General features: G+C 33.6%; 2 protein-coding genes and 1 non-coding gene across 3 annotated transcripts; 1 reads left to right on the top strand and 2 right to left on the bottom strand.

The window, feature by feature from the left end:
* Positions 1 to 732: 732 nt before the first annotated feature.
* Positions 733 to 6693, bottom strand: LOC136226020 (uncharacterized). The gene is made up of 2 exons (XM_066014289.1): positions 6344 to 6693; positions 733 to 2790 (listed from the first exon to the last, which is right to left on the bottom strand). Exon 2 carries the CDS (start codon positions 2755 to 2757, stop codon positions 1186 to 1188), a length of 1572 nt encoding a protein of 523 aa, XP_065870361.1. The 5' UTR covers positions 2758 to 2790; positions 6344 to 6693; the 3' UTR covers positions 733 to 1185.
* An 11122-nt stretch (positions 6694 to 17815) lies between these two features.
* TRNAM-CAU (transfer RNA methionine (anticodon CAU)) lies at positions 17816 to 17899 on the bottom strand. The gene is given in 2 exon segments: positions 17816 to 17851; positions 17862 to 17899. It is a non-coding gene; the product is annotated as a tRNA-Met (tRNA).
* A 44-nt stretch (positions 17900 to 17943) lies between these two features.
* Positions 17944 to 22390, top strand: LOC136227402 (IAA-amino acid hydrolase ILR1-like 5). The gene is made up of 5 exons (XM_066016051.1): positions 17944 to 18327; positions 18428 to 18553; positions 19752 to 20066; positions 20231 to 20359; positions 21691 to 22390. The coding sequence occupies exons 1-5, from the start codon at positions 17986 to 17988 to the stop codon at positions 22066 to 22068; spliced, it is 1290 nt and encodes a 429-aa protein (XP_065872123.1). The 5' UTR covers positions 17944 to 17985; the 3' UTR covers positions 22069 to 22390.
* Positions 22391 to 22996: the final 606 nt, after the last annotated feature.

Below are 22996 nucleotides of genomic sequence, written 5' to 3'. Positions count from 1 at the left end.
TCAACTCCTTTCACTCGGACTAACTCTCATTAGCAAAAGAGCTATGGACACTACTTGAACTACAAGTCTATACATATATAAGATACACAATTCGTAGACATAACTCATAGAGACTATCCGTTTGACACGATTATATTTGGATTTATTTCATATATAATAATGTTAAAATATATAAATAACATATCACGACTATATGATACGACAACTCATATGTTTTAAGCTTAAGAACATTAAATGTGGTATCCATTAGTCCGATCAACCGGACATTTTATCAAACAGCTTGTCGCTCATTCTCTCTCAAGTTTGAAATAACCAAAAAGGAGGAATTCAAGGGGATCTAACGATCAGATATGTTGCAAGTAACGAACACCGGAAGCAAGTAACGAACACCGGAAGACATTCACGAGGAATCTATAAATATTAAAAATGTAAACATTGTTCATAAACATTGAAAGTGAACAATTTATCAGTTCCATAATATTATGGGATGAGAATTATCATCAATTCGGATGTTTGAGCTAAAGAAGAAGTTTCAATTGTAAAATTCTACTCGGAATTGGAATGGAATTGGAATGGTGTTTACTGGCGGAAACAGTTTGCTAAACCAGAAACACGTTCCTATACGAGCGCGAAAGTGTGCCGTACTGGTTTCTCGATGTTTTTGTTTCTGAAATGGAGACGAAACACAAGTACGCTACTGATGTGAAGTTTCCGTTTCCGTGCAACATAAGATATAAAACTTGAATGAATAAAGAAATTAAACACAAGCAATACAATGTTGTCTATAACTTTCTGTCAAACAAATACACTAAAAAACAACTCCAGTTTGTATTCAAAATTTTACAAACAATATCTAAAGACTTGTTTTTTTCTTCTTTTTTCAGATCTCTAAAGTACAAGATTAACCATCTATATAACGTCGTGGATCACGTTCGACACACGTGGAGGAACGACTTGTTAGATACTAAACATTAGTGTTTTAATCAGTCACGATGACAGAGGCGAAGAAGAGGCATACATGGAGATTTTAAAAAACAAGAATTGATCCATGCCGGACACGTATTTTTATAAAACTTACAACTGTGATCCAGCCTCTTCCGCCATTTATGAAACTAACATGACAAAGTCTACATTGTGCAAGCGAAAAACGCAGAAGTTTGGAAGATTTTTGGCTACTTACTCTCACTAGCCACCGACCGCAGCCAGGAATTTCCTCTGGCTTACTGGTTCTTCGTGCAAGATAACAACATCATTTACCTTATTAAGAAGCTCCTCCAGTTGATGAACACCGAAGCTTTGATAATCCAGTTGTTTCTTGTATCGTTGCTGATATATTGCCTCGAAACAACCCAGGAAAATTCGACAGGAATAGCTTACTAAAATTTCCTGTAACTCGAGCTTGAATTGCTCAAGATTTTGCTCGGTGCTAGTCTTACATTGATTTTTCTTGTCCTCCTGTTCCTCAACGACCATCCTTTCCTCGTCGGAGAACTCATCAGAGGATCCGCCGGCTGGCATGGTATCCAAACCGTCCTCGTTTGTACCTTTTCCTTTCTTGTCTCTCCTTGCCAAAATTATAGGAGGTGCGCTACGGGAGGCTTTCCAGTTTCGAAGGTAGACGAATTTCTTTTGCCCTTTTCCGTCTATTGCCAATACATCACTCATTTTCATGAAAAGATTCACCAGTTTGCATGCCCCGTACTCTGACACATAAAGAGGGCGTCCGTATAACTTCTGATACTCGGAAGGAACTCGTGTAAAAGGCATACAGCCTCCCGAAAGTTCAAGCAACTTTACCAGCTGTAACTTCAACCCATTTATGTCCCCGGGCTGTACCCACATAGTAGATTGATACTGTTCGTCGTACGAAATGGAACCTGATGCAACTTCGTTCATACCAGATGGAAGACTCAGAGACCTCATGCTCGTGGGGAAATAAGGCATCGCTATTGAAGAACTACAATTATATTCTGACAGAGACTGCGATATTAAAGAGAAATCTCTTGCGTTATAATAGCTTTGTGAAAGTCCTCTGTATACAATGGCCTCTTCTTCCGTTTGACCGTCAAGGTTGTTGTTTACATGGCCTCCCGTGAGATACCCCGCAATTTCAGCTGGTCCAGCATAAGGAGGGATTAAAGACTTCATTGGGGGAACAAAGCCCTCACCACGAGCTACACTAGGCCAGTCCCAAACAAACTTGCCAGCATTGCACAAGGCGGATGACACACCGACCCCAGAAGGGATAACAAGGATTACAGTGTATCCGCGTTGACCAAGAATGTGAAGCGCTGGAGAAAAATCAACATCCCCGGATATAAGCATGATGGAAGAAGGCGGTGGATTATCAAGGGCGAAAAGGAACATGTCAACTAAAATAGCCTTGTCAGCAGCGTCTTTTCTGCCATTCGGAACATCAATGAGTTTAACACCAGTTCTTTGGCAGCCTTCTCTGAGTCGCCTAGGGAAGGCATTAAAATCACCATATGCAGAAAACATCATAACAGCACCTTTGATTACTGGATGCACCCGCAAGGCCATTCTGATATTACCAGCTACATCTTCGGGACGGACATCACTTGGAACAGGGCAATTCTCAATGTCCCAAAGGATGGCCACAGGACCATCTAAACAGCTTCTATTTTGCAGGTTTAATGGAGGTTGGACTGTGTTCATGTGTGGTTCAGCTGAAATCAATGCCCTTTGTTCGGTTGGCTCAGAAAGCACCATTGATGTTGATGTATTTGCGTTAGCCATCACTTATTGTTAAAGAAGACAACTAATAGATTCCTGCACATGTCCAGAAGAAAATACAAATTTACTAAAAATACAAAGATGCTCTTCATTCACCTTAAAAAAACTTGATCCTGATGCAACTTGAAACTACAGATGGCCGAATCCATCTAGACGTCTTAAGTTATTTACATTTAGCACTTAACCAGTAGTAAAACATGAATTTGCAAGTTAACATAGTTATTAATGGTGCAAGGCGCTACTTAAGGCGCACGCCTGAGCAACACGAGGCGCAAAAAAAAAATCATAAATTCATAATACTAGTCACAAATAGTCACAAATAATCACAAATAGTCAAAATACCAACAATAAAACCATAAAATGCATGAGTTAGGTTCTAGTTAACTACCAAGGCATAATCATAAACTCATAATTCCGATTTAAAAGTTAAAACTAAAGAAAACACTAATAGTCTTCTTGACTCTAGAAAACAACTAATCTTTAACTTCCTAGTCTTCCTTCCTAATCTTCATCGGAACTATAATCATCATCATCATCACTCCCATCATCATATGCTTCTTGAATAAGGTTCTCAATCTCATCATCATTGTCACCTTCCTCATCAATGTACTCATCATCTATAAAAGGCATTTTACCCTTATCTTTCGCCTTAGCCTTAGACCTAACACTTGAACTAGATGCACTTGCAACATTTTTTCCTACTCCTCTAGTTTGATAAGCATTTTACCCCCTAATGAAGCCTTGCGCCTGGCTCAAGGCGCACTAAGGCACGCGCCTGGCTGACAGCCCCCGCCTCTGTCAGCCAGAGGCGCTAAGGCTGGAGCCTTAGCCGAGGCGCGCCTTTAATAACTATGTTAACAAAGAAAATTTGCAATAGTAGATGACTGGCTAAGTGCAGCAAATACGATCTACTGACTTATAGTTGGTTTAACACAATCCAAAAATCAATGAAGTTGTACCTTGGAAAAAAGCATCTTTAAGTCTTTGATCTTTTCAATTTTTGTGGATTGAGCCCCCGATCAATTATATCGCACATATTAGGTCCTTGCTTAATTAGTTAGTTGTGAATATCTAATCTAGTTATAAGTGCGTGCATTTGAAATTATATTTTTTACAATTCGAAATATGGTTTTTACAGTTTCTATATAGCCATATCAAACATATAAAAAAGGCTTAATACATCTCTAGCCCCTTGTACTTGTCCAAAAAATTCAAATGCCCCCTACTTATAAAGAAGTCCTATTTACCCCTGAACTTGCTATTTGCTTAAAGGAACCTATTGATTCTCTAAAGGGGCCTATTAACCCCTGAACTTGCTTAAAGTGTAAGCACTTCAACTTGTACAAAATCTCCTCTTCTCTGCCATGTGGATTTTAGGGGTCAATAGGTCAATTTAAGCAAGTTCACGTTTTCAAAGTATATGGGGCAATTTACTTTTTTGGACAAGTATCGGGGGCTAGGGTGTAATAGGCATATAAAAAACTTTTTCTAACTTCTAAAAACGCAAATTCCAAATGCATATGAAATGAATAACACTCTGTTAACCGAGTTTTATATTCAAGTCACCAAGGGATTAATGCATACAATTCTAATTGATCAAAGGCTCAATCAACAAAAAAGGAAAACATTAGGGACCTCATAATGCTTTTTTCCTATCTTGGTACATATCAATGCCATCAGATCATGAGCTCAACTTTATCTCCAAAAGCAAAATCTACTTCATAGAGCACATAGAAAAGAAAAGCTCCTGATATTCTAGAAAATAACAAGAAAAACTCCAACAAGTTCTTTTTTTCTTACTATTATTATTTTCATTCTTTCTTCCTTCTTTTTTGTTCAAGGTTGGAAATTTGTGGGAAAAGTTTAAGATATTTTTCTCATGACAAGCCACCCCGCATTGAGAAAAAACTTAGATAAGAAGACAATATTATCTTGAGAAAGAACCAGGCACAAAGAAAAAAGTTGGATTCAAAGTTGGATTCAACGTCAAGGTTTACCGGATAACTAGTATGCAAAACCCCACAATAACAGTACAACATAAGTTTATTATGTGAACATGCAATCATACACACACTAGGATATCAATAATTATGCTCGAATAGACCCAATATGGTTTCCATTGCATTTTTAGAGGCATATTAGATCCACATATTCGCATCACTTCTCTAAAGATACAGCTTATCAATTAGGGCTATCAATCTCTGACACGAGAACATGATTTGCACAGACAACCCGGTTGACACGACCCATTTGACAAGATTATCATTTTTGTTGCATTTATATCATATATAATCGTGTGGAATATATAGATAAGATAATACAGCCCATTTTGACACCCTTATTATCAATTGACTAAGTATTTCCACTATTGCCATAAAAAGGCAGCCCGGTGCACTACGCGTCCCCACTAAGCGAGGGTCCGGGGAGGAGTCCCACCACAAGGGTGTATTGGGGGCAAGTCTTCCCCCGCCAATTTTGTGGCAAGAGGCCGCTCCTAAGACTCGAACCCGGTCCACTATTGCCATAATAGCAAGTAAATCATGCTCAAATTTTTTGAATCTAAAGCCAATTGCTCCAATTCCATGATTCTGCAAGACTTCTGTATACACTTGCAGCCTTCATACTACCTAGAGTACATTGCATACACACTGTACACACAAAGTAAAAAACTCAATTCACCTGAAACTACTTTGTACAATTCAGAAATATGAATTTTGCTCCAAATATGACAAGATTGAGCAGGAAAAGGAAAGCTCATATCAAAACAGGAAAAGAGCAGCAGAAGCACACAATACATTGAAATTTCTATTCTACACAACCACAGGTAACATAATGATGACTTCAACAATAGAATCCAATCTGCAATTGAATCTCAGAGGAAAGAAAAAAAGCAATATTGCTCAGAGTGGTTTATGAGCAAATTGATTAACATCTCAAGTCGGATGATGGAACAGTAAAAGCTAAATTCAAGTAATTCAATCGAAACCATAAACCAAAACAAACAATTTCCCGAAGAAATTTAATCACTACCCTAAATAATACAGAACCCACTAAGTAATTGCAGAGAAGAACAATCTTCAAACTAGATTAACAGAAGCCAATTGCTCCAACTCCACGGTTCTGCAGCCTTCATACTACCTAGAGTACATTGCATACACACTGTACACAAACATCTCAAATCACCTGAAACTACTTTGTACAATTGAGAAATATGAATTTTGCTCCAAATATGACAACATTGAGCAGGCAAATAAAAGCTCACAGCAACACAAGGCAAAATGATGAATTGGACAAAATAAAAAATTAGAATCCAATCTGCAAATGAATCTCAGAAGAAAAGGCAATATTGCTCAGAGTGGTTCATGACCAATTGATTAACATCTCAAGTCGGATGATGGAACAGTAAAAGCTAAATTCAAGTAATTCAATCGAAACCATAAATCAAAACAAACAAATCCCCGAAGAATTTCAATCACTACCCTAAAAAATACAGAAACCCACTAAGTAATTGCAGAGAAGAACAAGCTTCACACTAGATTAACATAAGTCAACCTCAAAATCAGCAGTAGCAAAGCAGAAAAACGGTTACCTTATGCAAAAATCATAGTCGCTCTCGGAGATAAGTTTGAGTCCAGGTTTGAATTGAAACCGAAAGACTTTTAGATCCTGAGAGGAGAAGAAGCAGAAGCCCTAAGAATCCAATCCAAAAGGAAGATTGAAATACAAAACCCAGAAGATCGCTAATGGATAATAATCGAGAGAATGGGAGCGAGAACTTGGCAGGAAGGAAGGAATTTTGGGTTTCGTGTAAATTTCCTCAATTATATATACGGATATATGATTTTAATTTTGAAGAAAAAGATAAAAGGGAACTGGGATTTTTGAGGAAAAGGAAAGGAAAGGAAAGATTCTAACTTTATGATTAAAAGAGTGTGGAGAATGTGAAGTTCTGCAATTTCGTATTTCACATTTGGGCTTGTTTGCCATTATTAGCCCAAAACAGAGCCGACAGCAACTTTATCATTACGTCACGTGTTATCTAGAATTTGGGTAAATTACACCCATGGCCATTGAACTTTACCCATTTAACATTGTGACCACTGAACTCCAATTCTTAACGTATGACCATTAAACTTTACACTTTTTAACATTGGTTGCCACTCAACACCTCAAAACGATCATTAAAGGTCTCAAAATAAAAAATTCAAAAAGTTAATGATATTTTAAAAAACTTTAATTCTTGAAAATTTTCGTTTTGAGACCATTTAGGTGTTGTTTGGTTAGGAGAGAGAAAATTCCAAAAAAGGTGGTTTTTTAAAATAAAAAATATGGTTTCATAGTAAATGTCGCTCTGAGCAACTTTAATTCTTGAATATTTTCATTTTGAGGTCGTTAACGGTCATTTCGAGGAGTTAGTTAAAGTTGAGTGGCCACCGGTGTTAAAAATGTAAAATTCAGTGGTCATACCGTTAAGAATTGAAGTTCAATGGTCATAATGTTAAAATGGATAAAGTTCAGTGGTCATTGATGTAATTTACCCTCTAGAATTTTCAGATTAACCGACACGTCATACGCTTCATTCTCATAGTATTCGGCAAGGTAAAATAGTCGCTCATGAATTGTTTGGTGGTCAGCTCGATAAAAGCTTGGCTCGACTTGGTTCGATTTATAAATGAGCCACTCATGAGCACGATTTATTGGTTCGGTTCATAAACGAGCCGAGATTGAGTAGAATAAAGCTCGGCTCGAAAGCTCGCGAGCAACTCGATTAGAACATTTATGAGCAAATTTTAGTTTTGTATAAACTATATATAGTTTTGTGTTAGTTCACAAATATCTAAATTTAATATTATTTCATTTGCTATTAGATGAGTTCGTTCACAAATATAATAAATGAGTAATAGACGAACTATTTGTAAGCATCTTGTTTATTTATTCACGAACTTTGCTTGTGATCATGTAACGTTTATGTACACAATTAATGAGCTATTTGTGAGCAAACTTCATAATATATAATTAACGATTTACTCACAAACAATTCATGGTTAGATAATTTTCTTAATAACCAAATTCAAATCGGATTTTGGGCTCGAAACAAGCTCGACCTGAGCTCGTTTATTTTCTAATGAGATGAGCCGAGCTTGAGCAAGTCAAAGCTCGGCTCGAGCTCGTTAATTTTATGGCGAGCAGAACTTGAGCAGGCCAAAGCTCGACTCGGCTCGATTATAGCCCTATACAAAATAGCACTAATTAGATTAAACGTTTAAAAAAGTGTATCAATTTAGATTTTGATAACGGAACGTGACACATCATTTATATGATTCTGTTAAGTTCTTATTTTTTTCTTCACGTACAATTGACAAAACTTAACGGAGTAATATGAATGACGTGTCACGTTCCGCTATCGAATCCCAACTTGATACTATTTTTTAAACATTAAACCTACATTAATGTTATTTTGTACGTATAGTCTAAATTGATACTTTCTCAAAAACTATAGGCCAATTTTGATATCTTACCCTAAAATTTAAAGCATAACTATTAACAAATTACGTTAGTGATTAGTAAAGTTATAAAACACGTTTGGTACTAATAAAATAAATAAGACGCTTGAGAATTAATCGAAATTAATTGAGAATTAATCGAAATTAATTGAGAATTAATTAGAGAATTAATCAAAATTAATTAAGAATTAATTAGATTTATATTTTTATGAGATAGGGTGTAAAAATACCTCTATCGTTAATAATTAGGAGTAACTAACATCTAAAATGATGAAATTTTTATCCCTAATGTTGGCAATAAAGAGCAAATTTACTCTTAACATTGCCAAATTAGTTAATTTGAGAAATAATTTATCAAACTGTCATTTTATAGTAATGAATCGTGTCATCTACGCATCATATTATCATTTTATTACTCATTAGTAACATATAACAATCATATGAATAGACTTGATTTTTTTTATATAAATTTATAAAATTGTCTTGTATTTTGTACGAGCTCCATTTCTATTATTAAATTACAAAAAAAAAAGTGAAATCATTTTTTAGATCCAACTGATAGACAATTTGTGCAGAATAAGTGAAAAAAATCATTTTTTTATAATAATGTTTGAAACGATCCAACTTGACTACATTATGGATCAATTTGCTATTGACTGTCAACGTCAGGGGTAAGGTTGTACAGAATGCTAGACGCTAGTTCGGCGGACAATGGCCTCGATGATTAATCGGGAATTAATCAGATTTGTATTTTTGTATTTTTTATTTGTTAATCAACAAATTATTATATAAATTCAATTAAAATAAGTATTATACTATATAAAAATAATAATATAAAATTATCTAATATTGAAAAATACGTATATTTATAACATATATCTTTAAAAATGTGCAAACATCAACATTTCAACAATAATGTCGCTAAAACAACTCAAACAAATCAAATATAATGTTCACAAGTGATATAATTCACCAAAAGATATGAAACAATGTTCTTAAAATCTTAAACCATATTATAAAACTAAGTAGAGAACGGAATTAAACTAAAATATATGAAAATCATAAACACAATTCACGAATAACTACACGATAATATTAAAAAATGAATAACAATAAAACAAATTTTTTTTAATAAAAAACGCTTTTAGTTATCGTCGCTTAGGCGGTGTCTAGACAACGCCCGGGTGGCCTAGGTTGAGACCAAACGGCTAAAAATTGCATATGGACTAAAAAAAAATGCCAGAGGGACTAATCAAAGAAAATCAGGACGAATTATCGTTTTCTGATAGTTCCATATTTATACATGTTTTTATATCTCAATTCCTTAGGGTTTAGTTTTAGTTTTGTTGTTTAGGTGCAAGTTTACCTTGTTTTCTGTTTTGTAGGTATTTTTGAGACTCAATTTCAAATTGATGGTTAAAATGGTGATTCTATGGAGTTTAAAGAGAATTTGAAGAAACTTGTCAAGTCATGTGCTGAAAAGGAGTTTCAAATGATGATCTGTCCTAACCTATGCCTGTGGATCAATGAGCATTTAATGGAGAATTGATGACTTATGTTATGAGATTCTTTACATATATAATATTTATAAGATTTTAACTCTATTAGGATTTTCTTAAATAGTCCTAATTAGAGTTTAATCCTAAAGGGAGTTTCTTTTAGAGTTTAATTCTAAAGGAGAGTTTCTCTTAATATTTTTATGAGGAATTAATAAAAGTCAGTTTTTCCCTCTCCTGAAAGCCAAGAGGCACAATTGTGAAAGCTATAAAAAGAGAGGAAGGTCACAGACACACAAAGAAGACACACATAGATAACAATAAAAAATATCAAAGTTGGGAGATCATTCTGTACTAAATCTTTTTCATATATTCCAAGTAATCAATTTCTATTCTGTTCTTGTTCGTATTGCATGATTTAATTGAATCCTTGATTTGATTATTTACTTGTAATCGTTTTGCTAATTAGATGTTTAAATACGTAATCGTTTAATTTATCTAATGCAAGTAGCAAATAACATAGTTAATTGCGGACAAGCTTTTAACCTATGTTGTGAATGTAATTGATATGCTTTAAATAATCCTGCTTTAGTGATTATTGAGTAGAATTGGTATCTCTTTCATACTTTAATGCTTTCGATCAAATTAAATTCCGAAGCTTGTTTGGAACTGTTTAATTGATTAGGGAAAATTAATGAGTTTTTCTTAATTGTCCAATCGGTAAGAGGAGATAGGTTGTTAATGCTTTTTAATAACCATAGCTAATTTATTTGAAGGGTTGAAATTTATATTTTCTATGATCGATGATCAATTGTTCAATTCAAGACTCAAACCTAACCTCTAGCTGGAATCTTTCTCATATATATTTCTCAACTATTTAATTTTTCTCCTATTTTATTATTATTTATTATTTTCTATTTATTTCATTCTACAAACCAAAACCCCCCCTTTTACTTTTAATTGTTAATTCTGAAAAGTTATAATTCTATCAGTCTATGTGGATTCGACCCTACTCCATATTTACTACAGTTTTTGGATTCCAAGAATAGGTAATTTATTTTTGGTGAATTCGACACTCATCATTTTCAAACGCCTAGACGGCCTTGTTTTTTAACGGTGATTATTGCATTATTTTAAATATTTGAGATAAAATTACTCATAGCTATCAATATTTGGAGTACTTTTACATTTTATTCCATATATTTTTTAGCTCCTAAATTTTAAAAAATTGTACTACTAACTTTCAACAAATAAAAATAAAAGGTTTAAGGTGTAAAAATACCTTTAACATTTTCAGTCAGGAGTAATTTTACCCCTAACGTCTAAAATGGTGCAATTTTACCCCTAACATTGGTAGCCAAGAGCAATTTTACCTCTAGCGTTGATAATTTGGGTCAATTTCAGACACTATTATAAAACACAGATATTTTTGTCCTTATTCTACACCAATTGCATATCAATTCATTTTAAAAAAATGATTTCATGTTTTTTTATAATTTAATAACAGAATTGAGGATTAATATTTATAAATTCGATAATTTTTTTTAATTTTTTTGACCAGTTCGTACAAAAAAAAGTATATTTTTTTTCACATCCCAATATATGTTTGTGATTTGTTACTAATAAAATGACGCACATATAAAGTGTAGATGATAATATCCATGACGTAGAAAACAGTTTGATAAATTATTTGTCAAATTTATCAAATTTATCAATGTTAGAAGTAAAATTGCTATTCGCTTCCAACGTTACGGTAAAATCGCATAATTTTAAACGTTAGTGGTAAAAATGCTTCTAACCCAAAACGTTAGGAGTAAAAATGCTTTTGACCCAAAACATTAGGATTATTTTTGCATTTTTTTTATAACTGAAGAACTTATTAAAATCCAAATATTTACGAAATAAAAGAATATTTTTTTTTATAACTGAAGAACTTTTTTTTTAGAGTTAAGGTGCAAAAATACCCCCAACGTTTTGGGTCAGGAGCAATTTTACCCCTAACGTCTAAAATGGTGCAATTTTACCCCTAACGTTGATAAATTGTATCAATTTCAGACACTATTATAAAACACATATATTTTTGTTTCTTATTTTGCACCAATTTCATATCAATTCGTTCTCAAAAAAAGGATTTCATGCTTTTGTAATTTAATAATAGAATTGGAGATTAATATTTATAAATTCAGTGAATTTTTTGAATTTTTTTTTGTCTAATTCGTACAAAAGACAGTATATATTATTTTTATTTTTTTTCACATCCCAACATATGTTTCTGATTTGTTACTGATAAAATGACGCATGTGCGAGGTGTAGATGACAAGATTCATGATCGAGAAGACAGTTTGATAAATTATTTCTCAAATTGACCCAATTTATCAACGTTAGGGGTAAAATTGCTCTTGACTTCTAACGTTAGGGGTAAAATTGCACAATTTTAGACGTTAGGGGTAAAATTGCTCCTGACCCAAAATGTTAGGGGTATTTTTGCACCTTAACCCTTTTTTTAAGAACTGAAGAAATTAAAATCCAAAGTTTTATGCGAAAAATATTAATGATTCATGTGGTAAAATCGCCAAACCGAAGAATTTGTTAAAATCCAAAATTTTATTGAAAAATATTAAAAAACATATTAATTATTAATGGGTAAAATCGTCAAACTTGATCTATATAAAGGAAGAAGGAAAAAAAGGGGTAAAATCGTCAAACTTGATCTATATATAAAGGAAGAAGGGAGAAAAAGTTGATCTATATAAAGGAAGAAGGAAAAAAAGGGGTAAAATCGTCAAACTTGATCTATATATAAAGGAAGAAGGGAGAAAAAGAATCCAAAGTTTTATGCGAAAAATATTAATGATTCATGTGGTAAAATCGCCAAACCGAAGAATTTGTTAAAATCCAAAAATTTATTGAAAAATATTAAAAAACATATTAATTATTAATGGGTAAAATCGTCAAACTTGATCTATATAAAGGAAGAAGGAAAAAAAGGGGTAAAATCGTCAAACTTGATCTATATATAAAGGAAGAAGGGAGAAAAAGTTGATCTATATAAAGGAAGAAGGAAAAAAAGGGGTAAAATCGTCAAACTTGATCTATATATAAAGGAAGAAGGGAGAAAAAGAATCCAAAGTTTTATGCGAAAAATATTAATGATTCATGTGGTAAAATCGCCAAACCGAAGAATTTGTTAAAATCCAAAAATTTATTGAAAAATATTAAAAAACATATTAATTATTAATGGGTAAAATCGTCAAACTTGATCTATATAAAGGAAGAAGGAAAAAAAGGGGTAAAATCGTCAAACTTGATCTATATATAAATGATCTATATATAAAGGAAGAAGGGAGAAAAAGTTGATCTATATAAAGGAAGAAGGAAAAAAAGGGGTAAAATCGTCAAACTTGATCTATATATAAAGGAAGAAGGGAGAAAAAGAAATGGGGTGAAAGAGGCTCAAACTCTCGAGACCTCAGGATCACTCTATTGCTATGAGACCTACGCGCTAGCCAACTGCGCCACCACCCCAATTTGATTCAGTTTGTGTTTTCCTTTGATGTATTATGATCTGACAGAAACTGTTTGATTTGGTTTCGAGTATTAAGAAACGCTTAATACATCTATTCCCCTGTTATTGCTCCAAAACCCCTGAACTTATAAAAATTTGAAATGGCACCTATATTTGTCCAATCAATTCACTAGCCCCCATATTTTTATCCAATTAGAATCATTATCCCTTTATTTTTGTCCAATTATATTCAATAACCCTCCAATCTTATCCAATTACATTCAATAACCTCAGAACCTCAATTGCACCGTAAACATTTAAAAGTTTGTAATTATTTTAACATTTTCCTTTTGACACGTGACGATCACTTTGACACCTGGCGAAGCATCCCATAATTTTCCTTTGAAACAAACTCTATTGAAAAATAGAAGTTTGAATGTAATTAGGTAAAAATAAGGAGTCATTTAAAACTTTTGAACGTTTAAAACACACTTAAAGTTTGAGCCAAGATATTACGCCTTTAAAAAAGGTACGAGGTTCTTCGATGATTGTGTATTGATGATGTGTACTTGGATTCTCTTTATGATTTCCCTTACCGTTGGCAAAATATTGTGTAATTTGATCCAAGCTTCACCTCTAACCGTATTGAAAGATGTAAGTTTAGCTTTGTTTCTAGACAGACAAACTACGTTGCTCATATCATAGCTTGGGCCGTTCGGTGGAATACTCCTTTTTATTGGTCTCTAACTCTTTATTTTATTGATTTCTTGTTGGCTACCGATATAATTCTTTCTTGAAGTTCTCGTTTAAAGAAATGATAAGGTGTAAAAATACCTCTAACGTTTACAGCCAGGAATAATTTTAATTTTTACCCCTAACATTGATAAGTTGGGTCAATTTGAGAAACAACTCATGAAATTGTCATCTCGATCATAAATTTTGTCATCTATCTACACTTCATATATGTGTTATTTTATCACTAATTAGTAATAGACCACAAACATATGATTAGACGTGAAAAAATCGAAAAACATTTAAAAAATATAATGTATTTTGTACGAGTTGGACAAAAAAAATCAAATATTTCACCAAATTTAAAAATATTAATCTATAACTCAATTATTAAATCCAAAAAAGTATGATTTTTTTTTTGGAAACAATATATTTGCAATTGGTGTAAAATAACAAACAAAACATGTGTGTTGCATAATGATGTGTGAAATTGACTCAACTTACCGATATTAGGGTAAAATTGCCCTTTGCTGCCAACGTTAGAGGTAAAAGTGCATCATTTTAAATGTTAGGAGTAAAATTATTCTTGGACGTAAATGTTAGGGGGTATTTTTGCACCTTATCCTTTTAAAGAAAAGCTAAAGTTTAAATAGGGAGTATTTCAATAAAGAAAACATTATTTATTTATTTATGAGACTTCAATTTAAGTAGAGTAAAGTTAAATTATATTTTTATATGTCAAAGCACAAATATATTTTTTATCTCTTAAATTTTAAAAATTTGCGTTTTTAACTTTCAACAATAAAAATAAAAATAAAAATAAAAATAAAAGAATATTTGTTTTTATAACTGAAGAACTTAATAAATATTATCCAAGAATATATGAAAAATACTAAATATATATATATATATATATATATATATATATATATATATATATATTGAGAAAAATGCTTGTAATTTCATTAGATAAAAAATGAAGGAGTACAACAAGCAAAATATAAAGAATAAAACCTCAGATGATTACAGACTAAAGCAAATACAACATTCACAAAGGGATGAAAATGACTACAAAGAGCAAAAAGAACCCATAAAAGGCACAAAAAACACAAAACAACAATATATTCTTCGTTAATCCAAATCTGTAGAAAGACATCTGCAATCCAAACTTCATCTTTTAGACCATTCCGAATATTCGGATCTGAGTCATTTTTTTGTTGCAACCACGTAGATTTATTGATCTACGGATAAGATAAACCATTTCCGCTCTTGCTAAATCCGAAAAAGTATAAACGATAGAATAATAGAGAGCAGATACATTCAGACGGATAAAGAGTTTCGAAGAAATATATGAACACAGGCTAAAAAAGCAATAAAAAATTACAAAAATCTAACCCGGTGTGAGGAGGAAGAAGGAAGATCCTTCGTCTTCCTTGAAGTAGATTAACAAAATAGGAAGATTGATAGAAAAAAAGGAATGAGAAAGAAAGAAGAAAGAAGTTTTTTTTTCAGTTTTTGGAGAGGATTTGACGCTAAAATGTAGTTGTTTGTTTGAAAATAAGGAAATATATGTTTTTAGTGAACGGTAAATTTAGCTTTGACATACGAAATTGTAAAAATTTAACTCTATTGTTTTTAAGTATGTTGCCGAAAATTTAAAAACACCAATTTGATTGTTATTTTATTATCGAATTGTACCTTCTAAATAGTTAACACAATTTATTTTATCAAAGTTTCAAAAATATTTAATTGTGTTACTAATATAGTTACAAATAATCCAATAAAAAATGTATGAATCAGTTCATGTTTATCGATAAACTTGTTTAAAAAGTCTGGTGTGATATTTAAATAACAGTTAAATAATTTTTTATGATAACATATGACTAAAATTGACTGATTGAAAACGATAGTGCTAAATTTGTACCATTTTATACATTATCCTAAATTTACATTTCTCAAAAAACGTTTCCGTCAAATTTTAGGTAACTAAACTATCAGTATTTACATTTTTTTACCTAATATTAGGGATGGCAACGGGTACTCTACCCGCGGGAAACCGACACTATCCGATTCTAATGAGACTATCCGTACTCTGTATAAAAGGGTATAAAACGGGTATGAGATCAAAACCATTACCCGTGAGGGTAATGGGACGGGTATGGGAAGACCCCCCAGGGTACCCGTTACCCATCATAAAATTTTATATATTAAAAAATATTATTGTGTTTTAGATGTAAAATGTGAGATTTGAATACTAACCTTTTGGTCTTTAACCATCAAGTGATACCACTAAACTATTTTATTTTTATTGATTAAAGTTCAATTTGTTCAATTTTTAAATCGATGATTTATTAAATTTATACTTTATTAAATTTGTAATATTTTTTATTTTATTTATTGATTCTTAACGGGTAAGAGTACCCGTGGGTACCCGTAAATTAAATAGGAAGGGTATGGGAAACATATACCCGTTAGAGTAATGGGAAGAGTACAGGTAATTAAAAAATAAAAGGATAAGAGTTTGGGATTGAGATTGGTACTACCCGCGGGTACCCTACCCGTTGCCATCCATACCTAATATAATGTTTAGTTATTATATTTTAATAATACACTGTTTGGCGAACTGCACTACCCTTTATTTGTTCAAACTTGCGGTTTAAATTTTATGCTAAATTTTGGTACCATAATTATAATTTATCTACATTTTTAATAGTTAACTGTTATAGCAAGTCATATATATAGGGATAAGATGCAAAAATACGCTAAAACGTTTATAGCTAGGAGTAATTTTACCCTTAACATCTAAAATGGTATAATTTTACCTCTAATGTTGGTAGTCAAGAGCAATTTTACCCTTAACATTGATAAATTGGATCAATTTGAGAAATAATGCATCAAACTGTTTTCTCAGTAATGAATATTGTCATCTACACTTCGCATGTGCGTCATTTTACCATCATTAGTAACATATCACAAAGATATGATTAGACGTGAATTAAAAAAAATGAAAAAATATACTGTCTTTTGTACGAATTGGAAAAAATAATTTCAAATATTTTACCGAATTTATAAATATTAAATTTCATTTTTATTAATAAATCAAAAAAATATGAAATCTTTTTTTTAGAACTAACTGATATTCAATTGGTGCAGAACAAAGAAAAAAATATTTGTATTTTGTGATAATGTCTGAAATTGATCTAACTTGCCAATGTTAGAGGTAAAATTGCTCTTGTATGTCAATATTAAGGGTAAAATTGCATCATTTTATACATTAAAGATAAAAATTGCTTCTGATTGTAAACGTTAGGAACATTTTTACACTTTATCCCTATATACTATATTGTTGTGTTAATTTAAGCTCTAAATTTTGATACCATAATTATAATTTATCTATAATTTTAATTTTAACAGTTAACAGGTTATATTATATAATACTATATTGTTGTATCAATTTTTTTTGATAGCATATTGTTGTATCAATTTAAGTTAAGGTTTTACAAAAATAAAGTGTAAATAACAAAATATTAAAGAGTGAAAATTGAAGTACCAGGGTTATAATTTACCCATCCTGGTTTGGAAAAAATAAAAAGAATGGGGTGAAAGAGGCTATTTACCGAAAATTGAAGTACCACGGTTATAATTTACCCTCCCCGGTTTGGAAAAAATAAAAAAGAATGGGGTGAGAGAGACTACTTACCGAAAATTGAAGTACCACGGTTATAATTTACCCTTCCTGATTTGGGAAAAAGAAAAAGGAATGGGGTAATTGAAGTACCACGGTTATAATTTACCCTCCCCGGTTTGGAAAAAATAAAAAAGAATAGGGTGAGAGAGGCTCGAACTCTCGACCTCAGGATTACTCTCAGCTATGAGACCTACGCGCTAGCCAACTGCGCCACCACCCCACATTGAATCATACTCATCGTTTCCTCTGAAAAAGGTTGAATTGGTTTTGACTTCTGAATTTAAGAAAGGAAAGTTTCGATTGACGATGATCGAAATGGTGGGAACTTGGCTTCTTCTCATTCTGATTTCCTTCGGCGTTGACAGAATATTGTGTAATTGCGATTCAAGCTCGACCTACTTTGAAAAGCTCATAGATTCAGCTGAAGAAGATAAGGATTGGTTAGTATTAATCAGGAGAAAAATCCATGAAAATCCAGAACTCAAATTCGAAGAACACAACACCAGTGCTCTTATTCGCTCCCAACTCGACACACTCGGCATCCCTTACCAATATCCAGTTGCTAAAACAGGTGTTGTTGCTCAAATCGGCTCTGGTTCTCCGCCTGTTGTTGCTCTCCGTGCCGACATGGATGCTCTTCCTCTCCAGGTAAGTTTTATTTTACTTACTTTTCTCTATTGTTGTTTCATTTGTTGATTGATGCTCTTCCTCTCCAAAATTTTAATTACGATTTAAACAATAAGAATAGGAGCTGGTGATGTGGGAGCACAAGAGCAAAATTGAGGGTAAAATGCATGGTTGTGGACACGATGCTCACACTACAATGCTTCTCGGTGCTGCGAAGTTACTTAATCAGCGTAAGCATAAACTTAAGGTCAGTTAATCTCATCTTTACGAACTGGTTTTATGAACTTTTATCTCATTTTGTTTGTTTAAATTAGTCCTAAAATCATCTTAGATTTGATTTAAACTTGTTCAATTCATATTTGATATTCATATTTGAAATTCATTTTGGGTCGAATTTAATGCTTTGATTCAGCGTTGAAAAACAGCGGCCTGGATCGCTTAGGCGATTTTGATTCAATCCGATTTTTTTTACCGCTAGGCATTTTTCTTGGTTGAGTGCCAGCCTTGGGCAACTGGAAAAGTTGTTGTCATGTGAACCAGAGATCACAGGATCGAGTCTAGAAGTGTCATTTTGCCAAAAAAAACATTGGAAGGGATGGCTTGTCCCCCAGTACACCTTTGTGGTGGTGGGACCCCTTGCTTAGCGGGGGACGCGTAACGCACCGGGCTGTCCTAGGCGTTTTTTTTGTTTCACTGACCTTTTTTGGCCGTTTGGTTAGCACCTTGGCCGCTTGGAGGATGCCTAGGCCCCTGGGCGTTTTTTTGGTTCGCTGGTTGTTTTTTGGCCGCTTGGGTAGCTTATACCGCCTAAGCCCTCTTGGTGTTTTTTTGGTTTACTACCTGTTTTTTTGGCCACTTAAGTATCGTCTAGACCATATGGAGGCTGCCTAGGGGCGCATAGAGTCCGCCTAGATGTCCCCTTAGAAGTGGTCAAAAGAAAAAAAACCTTTTTTTTTTGTGATTTTTTTCAGTTAAGGAATTATGTCTGTAAATTTTGAAGTTCACAATTTTGGTTAAAATTGGGAAGAAAATATGATCTAATATGGAGTTGAGATTTTGGATCCTAACAATTTTTTTTTAAGATCCAATCCCTCTGTGCGAGCCTTGGCGCAACGGTAAAAGTTGTTGGTTCGAGTCTTAGGAGGTCACAGATTCATTAGTCAGGGGCTTGATCATCCGATAATTGAGTGTATAGGACCTAACTAAATCTGAACCAAAATTTTAGCATGTATCAGTTTGATCTTTGGTTTGATTGATCAAAGAAATTTGAGTGGACAAAGTAGCTACAATTGATTGTTCTTAGAAAAGTTGTTAATCTATTCCACTGCGTTCTTTTTCTGTCCGATTGCATTTCAGATATTTATTAAGACTGTCTACTCTATTTTTAATATCTGTTAGCATAACAGGGAATCTAAGTTTAGTCTATATCATATATGCTTTTCAAGGGAACGGTGAGACTCCTTTTCCAACCGGCTGAGGAGGGAGGTGCGGGTGCATCTCATATGATAAAAGAAGGTGCACTAGGTGATGCTGAAGCAATTTTTGCAATGCACATTAGTAGCAATTTGCCTACTGGAACCATAGCATCGTTATCTGGATCGGTATTAGCTGCTGTTTCGTTTTTTGAAGCTAAAATCGAAGGCAGAGGCGGTCATGCTGCTGAACCTCATAATAATGTTGATCCAATAATTGCTGTCTCATTTGCTATTCTAGCATTGCAACAACTCATCTCACGAGAAGCGGATCCCCTCAACAGCCAAGTATTCTCCGATTACCCTTTTGTTAACTTCTGTAGCATTTTACTTTTCAATCTTGTGTGTTTCGGGGTTCATTCAAATGTCGTATAATGTTAACCAAAGCTTTTAGAGATTATAATCACCTTGCTTATGTCTGCTGTCTTAGTGTAGTTCGTTTCTTGCTGTAGGTGCTATCTGTTACTTATGTCAGAGGCGGCTCATCGCTGAATGTCATTCCGCCATATGTTGAATTTGGGGGAACTTTGAGGAGTCTCACGACTGAGGGCTTGCATCGACTGCAGCGGAGGTTGAGAGAGGTAAGTAAAAACACTGTATCCATCAAATTAAATTATCAGTTACATTAAAAGGGGTGGGTGGGCAATTGTAGAACCATAGTTGTTAAAGGTGCAAGATGCACTAAGGCCGGCGCCTGAGGAACACGAAGCGCGCCTTAACTCAGGCTACGAAGCCCATGTGAGGCGCACAAGGCGACAGCCTTTTAAACTGCGCCTTGCCTTGTGCAATCAAGGAGGGGAGCGAAAGAGCTTTTGAATTGAATAAAGAGGGAAGAAAAGGAGCCCGCCCGTTAACTAAAACAAATCTTTAGTTCGAATGTCTTCGAGCTGACTTTAGTTTATTGACGAAGCAACTCGCCAAAAAGGAGTTTTCATCTGGCCCCTTCCCAACTATGAATAAGATTGAGAGGGGCCTGAATGAAAGCCCCCAAACAAGACTTTTCACTACCTTGAGCTTAGTGTAGGTGCGCCTTTAAAAACGGTGTGTAGAACTAAATCTCGATTTTGAAGAATCAGCTGCTCTAGCTAGTAAAAGAGCTGCTTGATTCGCGAACCCTCTAACCTCTAACCGAACAAACTGAAATAGAACCTATTACTCAGAAGAGATCTACAATTATCAATAACAAATCCAATAGGAGATTAATTAGCTATTGATTTCACTTTTGAATTCTATAGTTAAAATCAGACAGGTCATGTATAACGATTCAGTAATGGTCATAGTTGTTAAATCGAGATTCGACTCGTGACTCGAAATCTTCCTTTTGTGAATCAGGACTCGTTAATCGAACTGAATCATAAGATTCGGATCAAATTCAAAATATTATAAAAAATAAAATATTAACCATTTTTAACTTTAAATATTAGTCTAAAAATGCGATTTAATATCGAAATAGAAATTATATCAAGTTATCAACCAAACATTTAATTTAAAATTCAAATCTAATGCACGAAAAGAAAACAGAGACAGGAAGTTGAGGAGAACGAAAAGAATAGAGAAGAACAATTGAAAAGAATGAAAGAAATAGAAGAGAAAACGAAAAGAAAAAGAGAAACAGAAGAAAGGAGGAGTTGGAATCTGTAAAGTCTAGTGAGTTGCCTACTTGTATTCCATAACTTAATTAGTTTTAGTTTTGCGCACACCTTTTTTACTCTTTAAAAATTAAAAACATATTTTTTTGTAGTGGAGTTTATGAATCGACTGAATCAATGGACTCGGCCGATTCGGCCGATTCATATCCGATTCTTTATGATTTCGAGTCGTACATAGATACGACTCGAAATCAGATAGATTCGGATTGAATCGACGATTCTAACAACTATGGTAATGGTATATATTATGAACTGCAATGCAGGTAATTGAAGGGCAAGCAGCTGTGCACCGTTGTAAGGCGTACATTAACATGGAGAAAGAAGAATATCCTCCGTATCCAGCAGTTGTGAACGATGAAAGCTTGAATTCGCATGTTCAGAGAATCGGCAGTCGTCTTCTCGGCCGAGATAAGGTGAAGGAAGGTTCAAAAGTGATGGCTGGTGAGGATTTTGCATTCTATCAAGAGTTGATTCCTGGAATAATGCTAAGTATTGGAATTAGAAATGAAAAAATAGGTTCAATACACACACCACACTCACCTTACTTCTTTCTTGATGAGGATGTTCTTCCAATTGGTGCTGCTTTACACACTGCTTTAGCTGAGTCTTACCTATGTGAGCATCAAACCTCCCCTGTGTAGCAAGGGCATGTTCGGGGGCGGAAACACGGGAGCCTGAAGGGGCATAGACTCCCCTCGGCCATCGGAACCACCCCACCATGGATGGTTTCGGTCCCCCTGTTTATGGGGGTGGTTAATTAGCTCATTGAGTTTGTATTTAGTTACAAAATTTCCCTAAGTTCGTACAAAATGACACAATCTTACTTTTGTAGTCCGAATCTAGCGTAATTTTGAGAAGTTTGATAAAAATGTTCTAGAGATGATAACGTGTATATATACACAAAAAAAGGGATAATAGCCAAATTTGACCGTAACATTTCCTTAGTGTACATTTTTGAGTGAATTCGATTTAGCAAAAATTGTATTTACGCATGCATGTGTAAAATTGGACCTTTTATCGCCTTTGCATGAAGGGGTATAGACTCCCCTCGGCCGTCGGAACTACCTCACCATGGATGATTTGGGTCCCCTTATTTATGGGGACGGTTAATTAGCTCATTGAGTTTGTATTTAATTACCAACTTGATTAATATATGATAGGAGATAAATTTCCCTAAGTTTGTACAAAACGACCTAATCTTACTTTTGTAGACCTAAGCTTACCTTTTGAAGTCGGAATCTAGCGTAATTTTGAGAAGTTTTACACTAGAGCAATAAAATTAGTTCTTGACAAATATATGATAATATGTATATATACATAAAAAAAAGGGACAAATGTCAAATTTGACTCTAACGTTTTGGAGAGATGCAGATTTGGCTTTAATGTATAAAATGGTCCAAATTTAATCCTAACGTTTTCAAATGAGATCAATTTTAATCATACGTTACTGAAAATTAAAAAATGTTCCATTTTATAACTGTATTAATTTTTTAAACGAATTTACATGAAAAGATAATATATTCAAATGTTGTGTTCACTTGTCTGTGTAGCAACTCTTTGATTTGATTA

The sequence above is a fragment of the Euphorbia lathyris genome, chromosome 4 (assembly GCF_963576675.1).
Source record: "Euphorbia lathyris chromosome 4, ddEupLath1.1, whole genome shotgun sequence".
Taxonomy (NCBI): Eukaryota; Viridiplantae; Streptophyta; class Magnoliopsida; order Malpighiales; family Euphorbiaceae; genus Euphorbia; species Euphorbia lathyris.
Note: the sequence above shows the minus strand (reverse complement) of the source record. Positions and strands in the feature narration are given on the sequence as shown.

Bases quoted from the DNA above. Each gene is read 5' to 3' on its own strand.
- LOC136227402 (XM_066016051.1), top strand. From the start codon at position 17,986: ATGATCGAAATGGTGGGAACTTGGCTTCTTCTCATTCTGATTTCCTTC. The intron at 18,328-18,427 runs GTAAGTTTTATT...CAATAAGAATAG, and splicing joins TGGATGCTCTTCCTCTCCAG to GAGCTGGTGATGTGGGAGCA. The intron at 20,360-21,690 runs GTAAGTAAAAAC...ACTGCAATGCAG, and splicing joins TGCAGCGGAGGTTGAGAGAG to GTAATTGAAGGGCAAGCAGC.
- LOC136226020 (XM_066014289.1), bottom strand. From the start codon at position 2,757: ATGGCTAACGCAAATACATCAACATCAATGGTGCTTTCTGAGCCAACC.